Source organism: Phoca vitulina, unplaced genomic scaffold (genome assembly GCF_004348235.1).
Source record: "Phoca vitulina isolate PV1807 unplaced genomic scaffold, GSC_HSeal_1.0 scaffold4, whole genome shotgun sequence".
Classification (NCBI taxonomy): Eukaryota; Metazoa; Chordata; class Mammalia; order Carnivora; family Phocidae; genus Phoca; species Phoca vitulina.
This window is the reverse complement of record NW_022589707.1, coordinates 39,723,852-39,746,598: the sequence shown is the minus strand read 5'-3', so window position 1 is coordinate 39,746,598 and position 22,747 is coordinate 39,723,852. Positions and strand designations below refer to the sequence as shown.

Genomic DNA, 22,747 nt, shown 5'->3' with positions numbered 1-22,747 from the left:
CCCAGGTTCTACAGCTCCTTTAAATACACTGCCATGAGATGACCAGTGAGGTACCCGAGGCTGACCTGCCATTCCCCATTGCAAGGCAAAGCGCTATAAAGATCCTACAATTTGAAGGCTTTGTTTTTATGAAATTAATCCCATCTGATGGTATCCTATAAGTATGGAAGTTGCAATTGGCAATAGGCAAGACCTGGAACCATGAGAAGGTCCCTCCCCTCTCCTCTCTGCATCTCCCTCTCTGTGTACGTTGCTCATGGTAATGGCAGCCATGTGAGACATCAGACTGTCCCATGTTCGGATCAAGAGGTGGCATCTTAATGGATTGTCTTGAGTGTCCCATGGAAGGTGTGTACCCCACATGAAGATTCTCTACACAAGGACTCTTCTCCAAGTGAATTCAAAAACTTGTTTTCCTTTAGTCTCTGAAATACTCTTCCCTCCCTTTTAAAGTAAAATACCAGCCAGATTTAGTCTCCACAGGACTATACCCTCAGGGGAGTTGGCTAGGGTTGCTCTGGGAAGACTTGGCAGGTTGTCCCTGGGACTGTCCTATGCCTGGGGCAGCAAGATGATAAACATGACAGCATCTACAACTTCTGTTTATTGGGCTATTATTTTGTGTGGGTCCCTACTCTAAGTGTTTCATAAATACAGTCGGTTCTCTTTGTTCATTCTAGTTCTCTTCTATAACATCTCCCCAAATACTGAATTGGTGAATTCTGAACCATTGCTCCTAGGGGAAATATAGGATGTGGTTCCTACTAGCCTCTGGTCACAACATTTTTGTCAACTGGTTAGTACATAACTTTGTTTTATGTGTGTTTCTGTTTAAGGATTTTATTTATTTTAAAGATAGAGGGAGCATGAGTGGGGGAGGGGGAGAGGGAGAGGGAGAGAGAGAATCCCAAGTAGACTCCTTGCTGAGCACAGAGCCCAACACAGGGCTTGATCCACAACCCTGAGATCATGACCTGAGCGAAAACCAAGAGTCAGATGCTTAACTGACTGAGCCACCCAAGCGCCCCATGTGTGTTTCCGTTTAAAGAAACCTTATAAAATATATGTTGTTGCTTTATTAATATTGAATTCATGGCCAACAGCACTATAACTTGTGCTTGAGTGAAGACTATCTAACAGATGTACTTTCTCCGTAAGGCACACCACAGCCCTCTTGCACTGAGGCACTCCAGACAGTATTTCAGCACTGTTTAGGAGCCCTTTTAAATAAAAAAAGTACCAATAAAAAGCACAAAAAATGCAGAAAAATGTGGCACTAAATAGACTACAAAAAGAACACCTGTTTGACCGTGGCTGAGAATGTGCACATTGGGCAACTCACATTTTTTCATCACTCTGCCCATGTTCGCGAAGGACCACACAAGTGAGCAAGTATTGATTTGGGGGTTACACATAAATTTTAGTGAATAGGTGATACAAATATGGAATCTAATGAAGATTGACTATAATATCTCATGGTACCCTTGTGAAATAGATACTAGTACAATGATATGTGAACTGAAAGGAACCTCAGGAGTCTCTGTCTTCTTTGAGACTTTGGGAAGCTAGGACAGTGAAGTGACCTACCCCAAAATGTCCAGGGCACACACATGGCACTAAACTCCTGCTCTCCCAGCCACAGGTGGTGCCCTTTCCACTGCATATTTTTGGGACCAAATGCAACAATTTAAATGGCAGGTGGGGCTATATGCAAAACTCTTCGCACATTCCCCCTAGCTTATTCTCTGTGATAATTAAAATCTGTTTTTGATCAGAATGTTTGATTTTATGTCTGGTAGTATAGGGGCACAGTGAGAGATATCTATAAAAAAAAAAAAACCACAAAGGGAGATTACAAACCTGAATGAAATCAGGCACAAAATGAGAAATTAAAAGAACCCAAAATATTTGCAGCAAGAACAGGCTTTGACTTTTCAAATTTAGTTCTCCAGTGAGCCAATTCATAAATGGGTAAAATGAGAGAGAAATGATGTTGAAAAAGCCAAACGTGCTGGGGAATTTCAGAGGTGAGAGCACATGTTTCATAAACAGGAGAGATGTGCCAAAATGGGGGTATTTTAGTTGGAAAATTACTAATGTATGCATATTTATAAATATATGTATTTTGATGCCAGATTGTCTCAAATTTTCAACAATTATACAAAATCAGTTTGTTCCTTATTTGGCTTAAAGAAGTACAGAATTTAAAATGGCTCATAACTAATGCAGCCTGCAGGCTGTTTGATAAACGTGTACACTTGAAATGAGCCAACACACTGAAAAACCAAAAAGCAAAAAACAAAGAAAGAAAAGACAAAGATTCAGTGTGTTCTTTGAGTAAGAACCTCTGCGTATCACCAATTGGTACATTATTACTTTTATATATAAGATTTCTATTTCAAAGAATTCCAAGCTACCTTTCTTGCTAAGACTCTCCACATTCCAAAGTCTTGCCCACCACTATTATGACTGCACCCATTCCTCTGCAGTGATAATTAGATGCTCTTACCCAGTGTACTTACCAAACACTTTCATATGCATACTATGAGACAGACTCTTCTGTTATTTACAGACCAGGATGCTGTTACAACTTTATCCACTTACTGCACTTACTCTTAGAAGGAATTAAAAATTCCCATTCAGGGCCTCAACCTTCCATATATCCTCTTGTATCTGAAACAGGGTCTCAGAATCCATTCTTCCCATCCGTTAAGTTAGAAGAGGTCATTCTTACTCATGAGTAGCATTTTCTTAAAGTTAATTTTGTAATGAACCCTCTCCCCCAAAACAGAACCTTCCTTGTTTCAAGGATAAATTTTTATTGATGGGAAACATTTTAAAGATATAAAAAGATAATTTTCTTATTTATAGGACAGTTTCCATTTTGGAAATTTTCTTCTCAAAGATTAAAACCCCTCGATGTTCTTTCTTTTAGGAAAGCAGCTTATCCATCAATAAGGATCCCATCCTCTCTCAAAAATGAATCGATTAATCATGTCAAAAGATCTCAGAGGCTGGTCATAGGGTAAAATGTGTCCTCCACCTCGAACAATTACCTTAGAGAAGAAAAAGAAAAGTTTAGAGGAATGGATGTTCTACATGAATGGAAAGTTTTAGTTCAAATTGAAGTATTCTTAAAGCTTCCATGAAATACAGAACATATTCTATATCAATCCATGCCTTTGGATATGCTGATTGTCTAAGTTTTGATAGCTTTAATTATAGGTACTTTAAGGTAGGAAAGGTTTACACTTGTGTGGCTGTTTAATTTAACAAAAAGATGTGTTCATCTTTCACATTTATGGAAACTTGAAAATTGTCTTTTTCCTTTTGGGAGTGAGCTGTCTGCTAGTCCGTGCTGTGTTATTCGTCCCTGGTGAAGCCCCTAAGGTGTGAAGACCTACCCTGGGGCCCTCTCTGCCACCCCAACTGGGTGAAGGAATCTACCCACCTCCCCCTTCAGTCCGCTGAACCACGTGGCCTTCATACTGAGCTCTACCTGCCATATTAGTCTTGGCCATTAATACAGGGGATATTTTGATTCTCCAAAAAATTAAAACGACAAACATGAGAAATCCTTGACACCTGAAATTTTTAAAAGGCCATTTTTTTGAGTAGCACAGAATTAGAACATTCTTTTTTCCTAACATTTTATTCTGAAAAAAATTCAAACATAGAGCAAATCTGAAAGAATTTCATAGACTTACCACTCTGATTCTCTCATTAACACCCACTTTACTCATTTTCTCACACTATCCAACTATTAATCCATCCTATCTTTTTGATACATTTTAAAGTCAAATATGGTTATCAGTCGACTTCCCCCAGATTTTATGTCAAGTTAACACACAATGAAATGTAGTTCTGTTAAGTGCAGACTCGCTGAGTTTGTATAGCAGCGGATATCTGGGTCACCTAACAAGATACATAGAGCATTCTGAAACACCTAGAGTTAAGGTGAGTTCAGACCCTTGTGCTTGGTGCCATACTGATAAAAAAGAAAAAAAATAAAAGCAAGGGCAGGGTCGGGGGGACTCGTCTCTGTATTCGGAAAGCCTCTGGTTTCAGCAAACGTCCCAAGTAGAGGGCAAGGGGAGGCCTTCGTGATTCAACACCGAAAGGGAAAGAACCGACACAGTGTTGGCAGGCCCCCTGCAGGAGAGAGCGGTGTGGTCTGCCACATCCTATGGCATATGTGGAAAATGGGCAGGAGTTAGTAGTGGATGAAGGGAGCGAACACAGGCAGGAAAGGGATCACATTCAGTAAGTTCTAGCTGCTAAATCACAATCAGCAAGTAAAGGCTCCTTTGACAAGGCCCTTCATAGCTTGTTTTACCTGCCTCAATCAGGAAGGAATTGAGACAGAAGAAAACTACACATATATTTACATAGTGCATTTAATATATTAATAATCCACCCCCAACCCAGCGTCTTATGACCTTGCTATGCAGTAAGTGGGATCATGATGATTAGATGAATTTTGCTTTGCAGCTCACAGCTACACAAGTTGTGCACTGCACAACTAACTGCAGAGAGCACTAGCAACCTCGGTGACTGAGTGATATGGAGCTATTAGGAGGCTTGTCCAAGTCACTCAATTATAACTGAGAGAATGAGCTGGGACCTGGCTTTTGATGCACACACCAGTGTTTTTATTCAAATCCTAGTATTTGTATAATAATTCTTTACATTTGAACCAAACTTTATAGCTTAGTCATAGAACATTTCACCTGGCTCTCAGCAGCCCTCTGAGGCAAGTAAGGGAAGTAGACCACCATTACAGATGTGAAATTGTACTTAACCCTCCCACGCAATTGGAAACACCTGCTGGATGGCACACCCATCAATGGCCATTTGTGCCTTGCTGCCATGACAGAGGAGCCCGTCTGCCATTTGCGTACAAGCTTGTGTCTGGAAACCCAATGTGTCTCACTTTGTCACAGACTGGAAGTCAACCTATGTGTGACATGAGCCCCTGCATGTGACTCTATAAAAACTTTTGTTGCCCCCACAGTCCCAGGCTAGATTTCTCTTCCTGTACGTTCTCATCCAAATCTCCGGCTCTGGCAGGAATCTGATGAGTGATTCTATGCAACTTCAGCTCAGCTAAGGACACTTAAGGAAGTCATGTTTGTGACAAAACCCAGCTGCTGCCTCCACTGGAAATGAACCTGGCAGCAATGGTCCGGAACAGCAGTAAGCTGAATCCAAGAGCTAATGGTCATCCTGTCTCCTGGACCAGAGCTGCAGCTAATGGGGGGTAACATAGTGCTTTATGGCCTGGGCCTGGACTCAGGAGGGCAGGAGCACGACTCGAGGCACAGCAAGCTGTGTGACCCTGGGCAAATAACTTACCTGCTCTGAGCCTCAGTTTCCTTCACTGTACAACAGAGAAAAAAGTATTACCTCTTGGGATAGTTGGGAATTACGGGAGCAATCAATTAGTGGAATGATGTACATGGAACACTTAGCATAGCACCTGGATGGTACTCAATAAATATTAACCATTGTCATTATTCTTTCAACAGTTATCTCTACTCAAAACCCAGGATCAAAATGCTTGTATCAAACTACCCTAAAACACTGTGTTCCTACGTTAGCATTAAGAAATCTTGGGGGGCGCCTGGGTGGCTCAGTTGGTCTGCCTTGGCTCAGGTCATGATCCCAGGACCCTGGGATTGAGCCCTGCGTCGGGGTCCCTGCTCAGTGGGAACCTGCTTCTCCCTCTCCCTTTGCCTGCTCCTCTGCCTCCTTGTGCTCACTCTCTGTCAAATAAATAAATGAAATCTTAAAAAAAAAAAAAGAAATCTTGGTTTCAGGGAGTTGTTTAAAACAGAGGTTCTCAGACTAGAATGTGCATCAAAACACCTGAGCTCCTTAGAACAGACTGCTGGGCCGCACCCCTAGACTTTCCAGCACTGAAGGTCCAGGGCAGGGCCTGATAATTTGCATTTCTAACAGTTCTTAGGTGATGCTGATGCTGTTGGTCCAAAGACTACTCTTTGAAAACCGCTGTTTATAAGAACCTTTTCCATTCTGTGACAAACCAGGCAATTCTCTATTTGTATCAAGGGAGAATACAAACAGAAATTTGTTTAACACCTACTCATGGCCTCACCTTAGTGTATTTCTCCTGATCATCTACTTTCCTGGTATTTACACACACACACACACACACACACACACACACACACATACACATTCTATGACCGTGATAAGTGGTGAACAAGAGGTGATAAGGTTGGGTGTTACAATTCTTCTCAGTAACCTGCCTGACCCCCAGTCCAGTTCTGGGCTGCCATATGTAATGACCAAATGTCATCATGAATGGTGTCATTAAGATTGGAAAGAAAAGCTCATTTGGGAACAAAGTCTTTTTCACACACCACAAAATTCTAAAGTATGTTCCCTAGCATATTGACAGCATTTTACCGATGTTAACCTCAAATAAATTTATGAGTGCCGGAAAAAAAACAAAAAACCAATCTGTTGTTTATAGCCAAGCTGCTCACCACTCACAAATCAAGGTCACAAACCACTCCATGGTTTTTAGAGGTGTGTAACAAAATGTGACAGGGCCGTGATTTCGTATTTAAATGTGACAAGATTCATCCAAGGCTCCCTGGATAGAAATGGTCTCATCATCAGAAACTGTATATGTTGGGTGTTTCCACATGAGAGCTCAAACCTCTAAACTCATGTATTCCAGATGTTCCAGGGGTCAACAGATGTGTCATGAATTTTAAAAGGGTTATGCAAACACTTTAAAGCTTCATTCCACTTTATTTTTTTAGAAAAAGATACAATCCTCCCTGGAACTGGAAACATGGACCTGGCAGCAAAGGTCTCCCAGTTGTGCTGTTAGAGGTGATAAGATAGAGAGGGAAATTCACGCTGGGAGTGTGGGTGCCGCTCTGTCTGGGGGAGACTTGGTGAGGGTCTTGCAGGAGCAGATGTCTGGACTTTCTCTGTCACTTAGCATAATCTCCTCCAGTTCCATCCATGTTGATGCAAATGTTGGGTGTTCATCCTTTCTGATGGCTGAGTAATATTCCACTGTATATATGGACCACATCTTCTTTATCCATTTGTTTGTTGAAGGGCATCTTGGCCTCTTCCACAGTTTGGCTATTGTGGACATTGCTGCTATGAACACTGGGGTGCATGTGGCCCTTCTTTTCACTACATTTGTATCTTTGGGGTAAATACCCAGTAGTGCAGTTGCTGGGTCATAGGCTACCTCTATTTTTAACTTTTTGAGGAACAGTAATCAGACAACAAAAAGAAATAAAAGGTATTCAAATTGGCAAAGAAGAAGTCAAACTTTCTCTCTTTGCAGATGACATGATACTTTATGTGGAAAACCCAAAAGACTCCACCCCCAAGTTACTAGAACTCATACAGCAATTCAGTAATGGCAGGATACAAAATCAGTGCACAGAAATCAGTTGCTTTCCTGTACACTAACAATGTAACTGTAGAAAGATAAATTAGGGAATTGATTCCATTTACAATAGCACCAAAAACCATAAGATACCTCGGAATAAACCTAACCAAAGAGGTAAAGGATCTATACTCCAGAAACTACAGAACACTTATGAAAGAAATTGAAGAAGACACAAAAAGATGGAAAAACATTCCATGCTCATGGATTGGAAGAATAAACATTGTTAAAATGTCTATGCTACCCAGAGCAATCTATACTTTCAATGCCATCCCGATCAAAATACCAACGGCATTTTTCGAAGTGCTGGAACAAACAATCCTAAAATTTGTATGGAACCAGAAAAGACCCTGAATCGCCAAGGAAATGTTGAAAAAGAAAAACAAAGCTGAGGGCATCATGTTGCCTGATTTCAAGCTATATTACAAAGCTGTGATCGCCAAGACAGCATGGTACTGGCACAAAAACAGACACATAGATCAATGGAACAGAATAGAGAACCCAGATATGGACCTTCAACTCTATGGTCAACTAATCTTCAACAAAGCAGGAAAGAATATCCAATGGAAAAAAGACAGTCTCTTCAATAAATGGTGCTGGGAAAATTGGACACCTATATACAGAAGAATGAAACTCAACCATTCTCTTACACCATACACAAAGATAAACTCAAAATGGATGAAAGACCTCAATGTGAGACAGGAATCCATCAAAATCCTAGAGGAGAACATAGGCAGTGACCTCTTTGACATCGGCCACAGCAACTTCTTTCAAGACACATCTCCAAAGGCAAGAGAAACAAAAGCAAAAATGAACTTTTGGGACTCCATTTCAGGCTTCTGACACACGCAGTTTTGCAAGAGGTGGTGCTATTAACCGAGAAAGAAGAAAAGAGGCAGGTTTGGGAGGTGGGCAATATGGGATAGGTTTATAGTTCTTGTTATTCACTACAGGATGATGCAGACACAGGGAAAGAATCTTGCTTATTATGGTTTCTGATTTACACTAAAGTTATTTTATTATTTTTTATCTTATTTCATATTTACAAAATCTTACCTTTTCGCTTTCAGACACTAACCACGAGTAGAAATGGAATAAATATGCACTCAAATAAAGAATATATGAAAAAAACAAAAGGCAGTTGGGAATGAGAATAAAAAAATAAGCCAAAGCTTGTTAGCAGCCACCTCCTAAAAAAGAATGGGGCAACCCACTTAAAAAAATTCAACAACACCTCCATCTCCCCCGCCAAAAACCAAACTAGAGAACAAGGTTGAGAGCTTCTCCCAAAACACTCAGGGAAAACTTGAGAGTTACCAGTGTACACTTCTAGTGTAGCAAAGCATTATTGAACAGGAGGGGGAAAGGGGCTTTAGCTGACCAAAATGTAGCCATCATAGTGGGACACATCCCTAGAGTTATCAATACATAGCTTCGGTGCTGACAGTTCCCTAAGGGCTTTCTAGATACACCATCTTAATCAGTTGCAACAATATCATAATTTAGGATTTCCACCTTTGACTTTGAAGCAATAGCATGTGTCAAACCAACCCCACCCCACAAGAACACTAAAAGCTGAATTTAAAAAAGAATGCTGTTTGAAAGTTTCAGAAAGCAACCAGAACTTGAGAGGCCAACACTATGGAGAAAAGAGAATCACAGAGAAGTGAACCAAACATTTTGTGCTGCTTTTCTCTTTGAGAAATTCACCAATTTCTAAGCTTCTCTTGGCAAGAAGCCAAGCAAAAATCGACAGATTAAAGGATGAACAGCTAAGCGGAGCTTAGGGTGCTTGGGAGACCAAAAAATAAAAACAAAAGAAAACCCAAAAGAAACCAAAGATAAAATTTGGAATCGCAGGCTTGTCAAGGAGGCATGGCTCTGGTAAATACCACAGGCTTTCTCTTAGACCCACAAGAGACAAGGTCTTAGAAGTAGTGAAAACCAGAAGCAGGTTGGCCCTCCCCAAACCTGAAATCCAGAACCAAATCACCATGTCAGCCCCTGACTGAAGCCAGTTGATCTGCCCCTATGTTAACTGCCTTTCAGAAAAAAATCAAAGCCTTTTTGGAGGAAGATAACATCATTTTTCATACATTTTTGTCCAGCATTCAATAAGATGTAGTAGGCATGCCAAAAGATAAGATCAAATGACTACAAACCAAGCGAAAAAGCAGAGGGCAGAAAGAGACCACAGGGATCCAGATATTGGAGTTATCAGGTATAGATTTTAAAATAACTATGAACTAATTATTCAAGAAGTTATGGAAAACACAGAAAAGAGAAAAAAAGCCATGGGATGACAAACTATTTAACTATGTTTAACTGGAGTCCTAGAATAAGAAGAGAAGGCAGGCACAGTGCAAAAGACATAGTAAAATACAGAGATTGTGAGTAAGAAACTCCCCCAAATCAATAGAAGTCATCAAGCTACAGCTTTGAGACACTCTATGGACTTAAATTGGAAAAACCCAGAGAAAACTAACCACATCTGGGCACATAATGGTATACTGCTAACACCAAAGACAGAAAGAAGATCTTAAAAGTTGTCAGAAAAAGAAACTGCACTTTCAATAATTTCAAAGAAGCAAGAAAGCTGACTAGTTAACAGAAACAATGGAAGCTAGAAGACAGTGGAATTGTATCTTTTGCATTTTGTTTTTTTTTAAGATTTTACTTATTCATTTATTAGTGAGAGAGAGAGCACGCACAGAGGGAGGGGTAGAGGGAGAGAATCTCAAGCAGACTCCATGCTGAGTGTGGAGCCCAACGTGGAGCTTGATCTCATAGCCCAGAGATCATGACCTGAGCTGAAACCAAGAGTTGGATGCTCAAATGACTAAGTCACCCAGGTGCCTCTGCATCCTTCGAATTCTAAAAGAAAGTAGCTGTCGTCTAGGATTCCCACATAAATGACTCCATAAAGATATTTTCAAGGGAACAAAAAACTGGAAAAAGGTATTGCCGGCAGATCTGTAAAGAAACGTTTGAAGACTGTTCTTTAGACAAAAGGATAATCATACCTATGGATACATGAAAATATAGAGGAGAATGAAGAGCAACTGAGAATTTACATGTGTAGATAAAAACAAATGAATGTCAATAATAATAATAATGTATTATGGAGTATAAACCACATAGAAGTTTTAAAAAAAGACCACAGTTGCACAAAAAGTGGCATAAATTGAGTTAAGTTATTGTCAGGTACTTGCACATCTGGGAAATGCTAAATGCATTAATTCAAAGTCAACTTTCTTAAGTCAGTATGTGTGTTGTAATTTCTAAAAGGACAGATAATACCCTGATGTTTATAGCAGCATTATTTACAACAGCCAAACTATGGAAGCAGTTCGTGTCCATCAACAGATGAATGAATAAAGGAGATGTGGTATATATATACACAATGGAATATTACGCAGTCATCAAAAAAGAATGGAATCTTGCCATTTGCAACAGCATGGATGGATCTAGAGAGTATAATAATGTTAAGTGAAATAGGCCAGTCAGAGAAAGACAAATACCATATGATTTCACTCATTATGTGGAATTTAGGAAATAAAACAAATGAATAAAGGGGAAAAAAAGAGAAAGAGAGAGACAAACCAAGAAGCAGACTCTTAACTATAGAGAACAAACTGGTGATTACCTGAGGGGAGGTGGGTGGGGGGGATGGGTGACATAGGTGATGAGGATTAAAGAGCACACTTATCATGATGAGCACTGAGTAGTGTACAGAATTGTTGAATCACTATATTGTACACCTGAAACTAATATAACACTGTATGTTAACTATACTAGAATTAAAATTAATAAAGAATAAAATTAAACAATAGATAATAAAACAATGTATCATCAACAAGCTCATAGTGGCTTTAAGAAAAAGCATTATGTCTCCAAAAGAAACGATGAAATAGAAGGATGAGAATAAATGGCACAGACATTTCTGTGCAATGTGAAAAACAGACTTCTGACAATCAGGGAACTTTTAAGTTAGAAGAAATCTGGTGTTCAATATACCCTGTCTTTTTAGAGAGGTACAAAATGAATGCCTGAGAGGTGAAGACCCTTCAATCAAATCTCAGCCTCATCTCACCAAATCAGCTAGAGGTTTCAATGTGCTATGAATGTCTCTGATTAAAAAAAAGAAAAAAGTCATGGAAATTTTCTCTAAATTAACTCCAAGAATCTCTATGTTAATTTCAGCAAGGTTGGTATGAATTCCCTTGATCATTATCACTGGTGGAAACCTAAAAGCACAGTAGTAGGAAGTGATTCGGCATGGTGGTCAAAAGCATGAACTCAGGATTCAACAGGTCTGGTTTTGAGTCCAGCTCTGTGACTTTGGCACAGGGACTTAACTGCTTCTATTTTCTCATCAAGGTAAGAATTAGGGTGACCAGTTGTCCCAGTTTGCCTTGGGCTGAGGGATTCCTGGGAACATAGGATTTTCAGTGCTAATGCTAAAAAAGTGCCAGGCAATCTAGAATGCTTTGTCACTCTAAGAATATTTAACTTTCTGTATGGATTCAAACAGATAAGGCATATTAACCATTACATGGCACTCAATTCACAAATACATAATAAGCTTGCACCACGTGCTGTTATAGACATATACTAAGCACTCAAGCAATAGTCATCATTCTATTCTCTCATTTTTTATTGTCAAAGGAATATTTTTTCCCTTTAAGAGTGGAGAAAGATCAGAAGCTACAATACCAATAAATATAAGAGATAGTACTACACTTTTTCAGAGGGAAGAATTATATTGTTAGGGAGGGAGACTATTTCTCTTCCAGGCTTTTTTTATTTCTATGCTATGAATTCTTCCTTCTCATGGGAAAGGTCCCAATTAAAGTAAGAAAGCAGATTGAATATGAGTTCAAACTTCTGTCAATCTGCTTGACTTAACTAATTTTATCCCTTAAACCTGCCAACACCATGATCCATCCCATTCTTTCCCTCCATCCCCTTTACCACTCGCAATGCCAAACACCCTTGTCTCTCCACACAGAAATGTCAGGCAAGCAAGACCTTACTTGTCTTAGCAGAATGGCAAAAAGCTGTTCTGTCTTTTTCACCCTTTTAAGAACCCACTTTGCAACCCAGGATTTGAAGCAGTTGAAAAGTAATCAAAACTTTACTTCCTCCCAGCTTTATATTTGAAATCCACAAGAGGATAAAAAGCAAAATCCAGTTCATTAATTACTCTTACTCAGTATCTAGCTTTATGATCTATGTCTGTAGTTTTCAGTGGGAGGAGAGGGCAGGGGTTACAGCAGCAAATGCTCTCTGCTGGGAGTGTTGCGAGGACCTAGAGCCCGACCCATTGTCCTCTGGGGAACAGAGAAACAAGAGCCAGACAACCTGCTCAAGTTTTACCTCCTGCAAACAGCAGTGGGGGATGGCTCCAGCCAGGACAGCCGATTGTGTACATTGCTGCCCAACTTCACACTCGGTGGTGTCATGTTGGTAGCCTGAAATCAGCCACGGCAGGAATATTTACACCATGGAACTTGGCAAACACTATAGATCAGCCCGTTTACCTTCCCACCCCTGGTTCTCTGACATTTTGGCTCTCCTGGGGAAAGATGAAACATTAGAGCACTCTTTCTCTCTCCCAAAATAAATCAAAGAAACATCTATTCAGATCAGTAAATTGTAAGGTCCAAAACTTCTCTGAAATCTTGGCTCAGGAAATCAGATGGGCCAGGTTTCAAATATCTGCAGAAAGATGAGAAGGTCCTGCTGCCTGCTTCCATTCCTGCATACCCCCACAGAATTCTAGTATAATTGGCAGTAATAGTTTCAAGACCACACCACTGCATTCATGGATGTTTCTGTTTGTATCAGAGCCCCTGTGACATTCCAAAGCTGGTCTGTGTGGGACACCTATTAATCAGAGAGGGTATCTAGATTGAACTGTGTTCCGGACCCACAGCCTAAGGGGACCCCAGACTTGAAAATGTCCCTAGGTTCCTGGAATTGAGGACACAGGACATGCCAACGGGCACAACATTTTCATGATGCCATTGGTTGAAATAAAACAAGGCACACAGTTTTCACTACCAAGCCAAAGACTGTCCGAGGCAAAAAGAGTACCCGTGGTCTAGTTGACAATGGGGCAGTATCTTAAGACAACTTTATTTTGTTTCTTCACACTGCCCCTTTCTCTGCTTCACTCTACCCTCCACCTTGTTTATTTTGGGGCTCTGTTTAACATTTCCACAAGCAATTTTGTGAATCTGGTTACACTGCAAATTAAAACAACAAAATGCTACTGTTTAAAAAGCAACCCCCAATTCCCTCTTTGTTCCTCAAATATCATTAATTTTTAAAACCTATTCTCCATGTGTGGATAATACTTTAAATGTTAGTCTTCTTAGTATTTATTCACTTCCCATAATGAAATGGTTCTCTGTTAAATTTCAATAGATTATTAAAAACCACTCAACAGCTAAGAGAAAATTATGCATCATTGCCTAGCTGTTATACCTCAGTAAATAGATTTGCTATCCAATTTATATTTTAAATAATACAATAAATTAGCTCCCTGAGTATTAACTAAGTGCATATTTGGGTAGCTTAATTTAGAAGCATTCTTTTTATGCTAATCAGCCGTCTCTAATGAAATAGAACCATATGAACTAAGAGGACTCTTGGCAAATAATCAGAGTAAAATTGGGAGTTGCCATTGTTTATTATTTCCTTTGTTTTCAGGAAGCAAGCTGTGTGGGTTTTTTTTAAAGAAAAAAAAAAACCCAAATGCCAAAAATTTGATTTTTTCTTAAGGGGGGACATTCTGGTCAGCCCCTGAGATAATGAAACTTCTACAACTCCTCCCATAAATTTATTTCCCAGAATATTTCTCCTTTCTTCTCCTGTGTAACACAGAAAGGAAATCGTCTTCAGCTGACATGAACAATGCATCCTTTCGTTTGAAGGGAATTCTTTGAACTATTCATTATTTTAGCACGCCTAGTCTGTTTCCTAGAAGACACTTAGGTATGTATGATTGGTGAGCAACCACAGCACTCCTTGAGAACTGCAGTCTGTTTTGTTAAATAAATAAATAAAATTTATTTATTTATTTATTTATGTATTTATTTATTTATTTGAGAGAGGTGGGGGAGGAGCAGAGGGAGAGGGACAAGCAGACTCCCTGCTGAGCAGGAAGCCTGAGGCGGGGCTTGATCCCTAAGATCATGACCTGAGCTGAAACCAAGAGTTGGCCACTTAACCCACTGAGCCACCCAGGTGCTGGTTTTAAAACACACACACACACACACACACACACACACACACACACACACACACAAGATGGGTGTGGGTATGAGGTAGGGGCCAATTTGATTTTCACTCACCAGATATTCACTGGGTGCTGGGAACTGTGCTAAGGGGTTTAAAACGCTACAGAGATAAATGATATGTTATTCCTGTCTTCAAGGAGCTCAGTGTCAAGCAGGGGAAGAAAGCAATTAAAGAGTTAAACGAAAGAGAAACCCCAGTGTGGTACATGCACTAAGAGATGCACATAGAGATGCAGAGAAGGAGGTATTCTGGGAGAAGAAGGGCTTCCTAGAGGTTTATTTATTTATTTATTTATTTATTTATTTATAAGTAAACTCTACACCCAACATGGGGTTTGAACTCAGGACCTCGAGATCAACAATGGCATACTCTACTGACTCAGCCAGCCAGGTACCCCCTTAGAGGTCATTTTAATCCCTGAAAGGTAAATATGGGTTTTCTGGGCAGCTAGAGCACAAAGGACCTTATAAGGAAAGGAGGAATCCCATGGGCCATTATTGGCTGACAAAACAGCAAGGCGGGTTTGGGGAATTATAAGGTGTTTTGTTTTGATTTTTAGGATTCTAATGGAGAAGGAGCTAGGGTGAGAATTCAGATTGGGGAAGAAAGCAGAAGCCAGACCTAACCTCTTTACTACTCTATGGAGAGAGTTCAGACTTTATTCTGCAGGTAGCAGGGAGTCAGTGAGAGTGTTTGAACAAGGGAACACATGATCAGACTTGTGTTTTGGCAAAAGCACGGACAGAAGAGTAGATTGGAGAGTAAGGGGACTTGTTAAGACCAGCTATTGTCAAAGGAAAAAGTTTAAACCACAACAACTTAAAACACAGAGTGTTCTTGAATAGCATTCTCTAATATCTGTGCCTTTTCTTAAAACATCATGAAAGCAAAAACAGTTCCATTTTAGAATGTATAAAGCAGGGGAGCCTCTTTTTAAAAATGTCTTCAAAATGCTGTACGTTTTTTCTTATTGCTTTATATAAAATCAGTGCTTTTCTCTTTAAGTAGTTCTTTGTGGTTTCTGTATCAAGCACTAGGAAATGAATAAAATCAGGCCACTGAGAAGGATTTATAAAGCAGATGTGAGAAACGCTAGCTAAGGAACTGGGTGAGTAATATTTACCAATTACTATTCTTCTTAATTTTTTGGTAAGACACACAGCAAAGCAACTGGCTAAATAACTTCACTTCCTTGCTGTTTTGGTGGGAAAGTGATGGAAGTTGAGGGTACTTGTGTTGTGTTGGGGAAAGATTCAGATTCTCCTCCTGATGGTCTAGGGCTTGCCTACAATCCAAGGCATAAATTGAAATCTATTTTAGTAGTTACTTCTTTATACTGAGCCACTGTTGGTGAGTTGAAGTGAAAAGGTGCTGAAGGACTGAATTTCTTATTTTTTTAAGTTGGGTATATTTTTTTAAAGATTTTAAAAATTGATTTATTTTGAGAGAGAAAGAGAGACAGAGAGAGCACGAGCAGGGGGAAGGGACAGAGGGAGAGGGAGAAGCAGACTCCCCTCTGAGCAGGGATCTCACCGTGGGGCTTGATCCCAGGAGCCTGGGATCATGACCTGAGCCAAAGGCAGACACTTAACCAACTGAGCCACCCAGGTGCCCCGAAGCTGGATATCTTGGTAGCCAACCTCAGCACAGGACATCCGGAAAGACAAATGCATCTACTTAACCAAAGCAGTGCTAAGACTTGGACATGAGATGTTCACTCCAACTTTTTCACTGTGTGTGGAGGCTACAGTCTTTCCATTTGATGCTAGCCAGAGAAGATAGGAAGGACAGCAAGAGAGAAAGAAGACAAATCGTGAATGGCAGACATGGGAAAGGACATTAAGCCCCCCTTCAATTTCACAAGCCCACGGGAAAGATGACTAGGGACAAGTCCTAGAGTTGGTGAGGGAGTGAAATAATCAGATCTCTTCTACATTACTGGCAAGATTATAATCACTTTGGAAAACAGTTTGGCATTATCTGATGAAGTTGAAGATGCTCAAACCCTGTGAATGCATCAGTCCCACTTCTAGGCATTATTCTTGGACAAACTCCTGCACACAGGCACAAGGAGGGCAAGAATGTTCACAAAAGCAATATTTGTGGTAGCAAAACACTGCCAACAACCCACATGTCCAGCAGCAGTGGAATGGATGAGTGATACAATCATGCAGTGGGATACTATGTGGCAGTGAAAAAGGAAACAAAGCACAATTGAACCTATCAGCATGGCTGAAATCTCAACACTGCTGAATAGCAAAAGCATGTAATTACAAAATACATACAGAATAATTCCTTTTATATAAAATTAAACATGAAAAGTAAAATATTATTTATGGAGATGTATATCTGTAAAACTATTAATTTAAAAAAAAAAAAGGACTTTAAAGGATGATAGAAACAAAATCCAGTTCAGTGGTTCACCTCCAGGGGCAATGAGAGAAAGGGGTGGGATCTGGGAGGGCAAGTTCTTGGTAATGCTGCATTTCTTAAACTGGCTGATAAGTACAAAGGTGCTCATTTATCATTATTTGTTTTATCTCACACAAGTATTATACATACCTTTTGACTATTATTCATTTTTTAATTTAAAAAAAGAAAAGAAAAGCCACCTACTGATGCTGCCAAACTCACAAAAATGAATCTTTGAAAAAATTTAACATGTTCTCTGTCATGCTCTTTTCCTCTGTCTAATGTAGAGCTGATGAGATGGGCCATGTGTCTAAAACAGTAAGTTGGGAGGATATAGAGAAGCAATTAAACGGAAACAAAAGCAAAAATGGGAAGTCCCCCTCTGGCAAGCAGCTCTAAGAAGACAGGGCTGGTGCCAGAATTGAAACCTTGGGACTCTGGTTGCTGCATAAGAAAATAAATATTAGGAACAAAAATAAACACCCACATCTCCGTGCTGGACACCAGAAGAGCAGAAAGTTCACCAACTAACTGGGCTTTTTGTTTTGCTAGATAGTTTTTTACCCTCTAAATCTAAACTCCTATATTCCTCCTCTTCCCTGTTTCCATATGTTAGAGGCTCAGTACAAATGGAAAACAAAACAAAAACAAAAAGTTTGGACGCTTCATTTATTGTCAACAGAGATGTTTCAGACTACTGTTCAACTAGAATGGACTGGATGCTTTAGAAGCATCTCATCACTCAATGTAGCCACTTTTATTTACTATTATTAGACTGTCATGTAGCAAAATGTGGAACATGGTCCCCCGCCCCTCTGTTTCTTCTACCTCTCACCAAGACAGTTTCTTTGTTATGATGTTATAACTGGATACAACTGCTATACTTCCAGGTCTTTCTGATAAATACTATTCAGTTGAGCCCTTAAAACATAGTATCTATTAAGGACCCTATTAGACAGGAGGAGAGCTTCTTGCCCTATGCAAACAGATGAATAGCTAGGACAGGCAGCAGGAATAAATATTTATTCCATGCTTACTAGGAGCCAGGTAGAGTGTCAAGTAATATACGTATACCTATAATCTCAATGATTCCTAGTGGCTAATCCCTTCATGAGAGAGATAGGTATTAATGTTATCCCTACTTCACTGATGAAGAACCTCTTGGAGAGGTTAAGTAACTTCCCCAAGGTCACACAGCTAGTAAGTGGTAGAGGAGGGTCTGGCACAATATCCAGTCTTTTAACCTGCACACTATGTGGCTTGGGTATGGCGATAGTAGGAGTAAGAATTGCCAAGGTAATAGACTAGAGATAAAATTCAAGTCTACTTGAGAGCTAAACTCATAACTTTTCGATCTGGGGTCCCCAAAGGTGGTCTGTGGTTTGGGTTGGGGAGGATCTAGAAATTATTTTCAACAATTCAAATAGTCTAATGCATGGGTTCTTGGTCTTTTTTGTGCCATGGACCCCTACGGCGTCAACTGTGGCCTGTGGATACGTCTCAGAAAAATGTTTTAAATTACATTTTATATATATTTACATATATATTATAGATTATAAATGAACCCATTATACTGAAATTAACAAAGTAGTAAAAAATAAATTGGTGATATAACAATATACGTACTTCTCTATGAACACATTCAATAAGAGCAACCAGTGGGTATGATAACTACTAGAATTTTATTTTTTTATTTTTTTAAAGATTTTATTTATTTATTTGACACAGAGAGAGAGAGAGACAGCGAGAGAGGGAACACAAGCAGGGGGAGTGGAGGAGGGAGAAGCAGACTCCCCGCTGAGCAGGGAGCCTGATGCGGGGCTCGATCCCAGGACCCCGGGATCATGACCTGAGCCGAAGGCAGACGCTTAACGACTGAGCCACCCAGGCGCCCCACTACTAGAATTTTAAAGTAGCAGTGATGGTGATGTTGTTTCAAGGTATTTGCAACAGCATTTGTATTTTATATGAAAGTATTTCTGCTTTCTCTTGGTGATAGAGTCAAAGGTACTGCTAAGGCCACTGTGGTTTGTTGTCTACATTCATAATGGGAAGAAATGCTAAATTTCATAATTCATAATGGAAGGAAAAGCTATTTAAGTTTGAGGTTAGTGAAAATAAAATGCATTTTTTCCCCTTCTAAGTTCACTGACCCCTTGAATACTAGCCACAGACCCTTGCCCTAGGTTAAGAGCCCTTATTAAAGAACCTAACAATCACCTAATGAAAATACTAAGGTTACTCCTGATAAAGCTTCAGTCGAAATCATTGCATATTTATTTTTGCCTTGACATTACATTAGTTGTATCAATCCACCCTACTATTTTATCAATTAATTGATATCCAGAAACAAATTCAAGATGCCTTGTGGACACCATCTTCGCTGAGAATGGATCTGGAAGATGTTTACAGCAAACCCTCCTTGATCTAGTTGTATCATTTCTGAAAAGTAGCATAAGACACACTACTATCTAAAGACTTTGTGCAGGAGGACCACATTATTTCAGGACAGCACAGAAGTCGGCTGGGAAAAGAAAGCTAATCTTTTGAATAAATAACAAGAGTTTTTCTATGAGTCTAAATTACCAGTGGTCTATCAGTGTTTCGAGAGAACAAAGACCACTTGTAAACCTACAACGCACAGCAGGAACTGAGGTCTAAACTTTAGCTTAAGGTTTTGGCTGAGGATTTCAGAGAATTCAGAGCCCTACTAGTAGATACTATTGACTAGAGGACAGTTTTCTAAAAGTGATGTTTCAAATCAATGGCTGGTTTGTTAAGAGTGAAACTATGTTCTCAAGTGTCTGGTTAAAATAGGTCAGGATTTAGAGCAGTCTTTAGGGATCAGAATGGAAGTTTATCCAAACATAAGCCACATGGGGTTCCTACAAGACAAAGCTATTTTGGCATCAATAGAGGGACAAAAGACATCACAATTTAGGGCTCCCCCAAACAGGATGCATATTAGAATTCCCTAACAAGCTTATATACTAATGCTCAGGTCCTACCCCAGATAAATAGTCAGAATATTTGGAGATAGGGCCTGGGAATCTATATCTGTAAGGGTTGACACACTGCTTTAGGAAAATGTAGCAGATTAACAATGGTCCCAAATTCTTTGTCATTCTTCTTATTAAGAGGAAACTGACCTTCTTCTGTGATTGGCTTTGACCAAGAGAATGCAATGGAAATAATATTCTGGGACTTTTGAACCCAGGACTTAAAAGGACTGACATCTTTTGCTTCTCAATTTGGGATACTATCTGCCACGCTGTGAAGCCCAGGCCAAGACACTGCATGGTTAGCGGCCATATGGAGCGAGCACTGGAGAAGAGAAGGCCACCTTGGATGTCCCAGCTTTTGCCATATTTTCCGCTGAATGTAGCTGCACGGATGGCCTTAGTGTAGCTCATGTGAGTCAGAAGAACCACCGAGCTGAGCCCATTCCACCCACATAATGATGAGAAATAATAAATTGTTTTGTCAAGCCACTGAGTTTTGGAGTGATCTATTATTCTGTTACTAAATAACTGAAAAGGGGTAATATTTACTGACAATTCTTTATTCTTTTTCCTGAAAACTCTGGCTGTTCCTATCTTGGAATCTTGATACGAATTGAAAAGCAAGGCTGGATCCATCTTTCTAAGGCAGACAGAAGACATAATTATACTGAGAGCTTAGGGGAAAGCTTACATTATGCCAGCAAAGAAAGAGCAATATCTCATGTGGTGTTAGGCAAACCACCGGCCCCTGATGTCATCCCCCCACCACACCAACCCTGAGAGCTCACAACTACATTATCTGGGTGGCCTTTATGGTAGAAAGAGATGTACCATCAGATTCCCCTTCAAGGATGGACCTGCTGTCCAGCCTCCAGCTGTCAGCAGCTCCAGGGGCTGCCTCAGCTGCAGAGAGCAACCTTTCCCAAGATGATGCCCTTCCTGGGGCAGCCTGCATTTGATGACTGCGTGAGGTGGGTGTTTAAAGGCCTGGCCATTTTGGCCCAATGTGGGACGCTGATGGAAAAAGACTTTCTCCAGAGCTCTCTGCCAGGTTGGCCAAGCTTTCTCAGGCCTGCATCACAGTTTGATTCCCTCTTCTGTCAATTCTGCTTCCTCCTCCCTCCTTTAACAGGTGTTGATCCCTAATAAACATCTTGCCCCCAAACTTGGCTTGAATGCATGCTTCTGGAGAACTCAGTCTGTGACTACCATGGAGTTCTCTGATGATATAGCAAGTTATCATGATGATGATGATGATGATGATGATGATGATTTGACCACTACGTTCTGGTTTTCTGCTCACAGTCTGATTCCCAAGCATCTTCCCCAGATCTAGGTGATGGAGACAAAGAACCTATGAATCAGGACATCACTCTTTATAGAAAGCAACAGAGCTGGGAGAGAGGTGAAGACTCTGTGTAACAATCTCTGTAACAAAGCCAAAACATTTTTCCAGGGAATTAGTTGCATTTGGTAATCATCATCTCAAATCTGCTTAAGTTACTTTCCTGCATTAAATATTGTTTTAACTTCATCTCATCCCTTCTCAACTAGCTGAATGCAAAAATCCCATTTGTTGCTCTTTGCTTACTCTTGATTTTGCCAATGGAACCAAGGACTTGATGAAGACCTTTCTGGAACTGTTAGTTCCTTCAGAAATAGTTCAGAATGCTCCCTAAGCTGTTTAAAATTCTAAAAAAAAAAAATGTCAGCAGGAAATCCAAGAGAGGCAGGTGGCCAGCTCTTTGTCATTCCCTCTGTGGATTATCCGTGGAAACGTTCAAATCTCAGCCTGACCTTCCTTTGTACTCCAAGGACTGTAGTTATTCCTTTCTCCATTTTATAGTTGTGTGCAGTCAGAGAAACAAAACAAAAGGAATGTTAGTTTCAGGAAAGCACAGTTAGGAAGCTGGGGTTGTTACTGCTTTCTGTCTGCACACCACGCTTTCCCTGTCCTCCTCCCTCTTGTAAGCACTCTGCTTTCCTTTAGGAAACAGACTTTTCTGTGTGGACTGGATGTGCTGCCAAATATACTGGCCCCCCCCACCGCTCCACCCCCACCTCTGTCACCACCACCACATGCACCCCACGGGCAGACATGCAGCTCAGGCTGGCCAACTAGAGTGCTCCAGCCCTTTCCACCCCACTGTCCTCACAGGTACTGAGAGGCACGGTGGCGCAGGGGAAAGATCGAGATTTGGGTTGTCAGATCTCAGATACGACTACTATTTGAAACCTGAAGCAAGTAGCTCAGGTGAAACTTCTCTTTCCCCATTTATAAATTAGTAAGTATAGGGGCGCCTGGGTGGCTCAGTCGGTTAAGCGGCTGCCTTCGGCTCAGGTCGTGATCCCGGAGTGCCGGGATCGAGCCCCGCATCGGGCTCCCTGCTCAGCGGGGAGCCTGCTTCTCCCTCTCCCTCTGCCTGCCTCTCTGCCTACTTGTTCTCTCTCTCTGTCAAATAAATAAATAAAATCTTAAAAAATAAATAAATAAATAAATTAGTAAGTATAATCACATAATTGACAGGGGAGCTATTAGTATTCCATAACATTGTGGATAAAAAGTGCGCGGCAGGCCTGA

The 22,747-nt window shown here is 40.4% G+C and overlaps 1 protein-coding gene across 3 annotated transcripts in view; it reads right to left on the bottom strand.

Annotated features, from left to right (window-relative positions):
* Positions 1-2,167: 2,167 nt before the first annotated feature.
* The window catches only part of CPVL (carboxypeptidase vitellogenic like), a 127,431-nt gene continuing 106,851 nt past the window's right edge, over positions 2,168-22,747 (bottom strand). For all 3 annotated transcript variants that reach the window (XM_032401870.1, XM_032401871.1, XM_032401873.1), the window contains one exon: positions 2,168-3,056. In XM_032401870.1, coding sequence (XP_032257761.1) covers positions 2,952-3,056 — 105 coding nt within the window. In that variant the 3' untranslated portion in view covers positions 2,168-2,951. The remainder of the gene's footprint in view (positions 3,057-22,747) is intronic.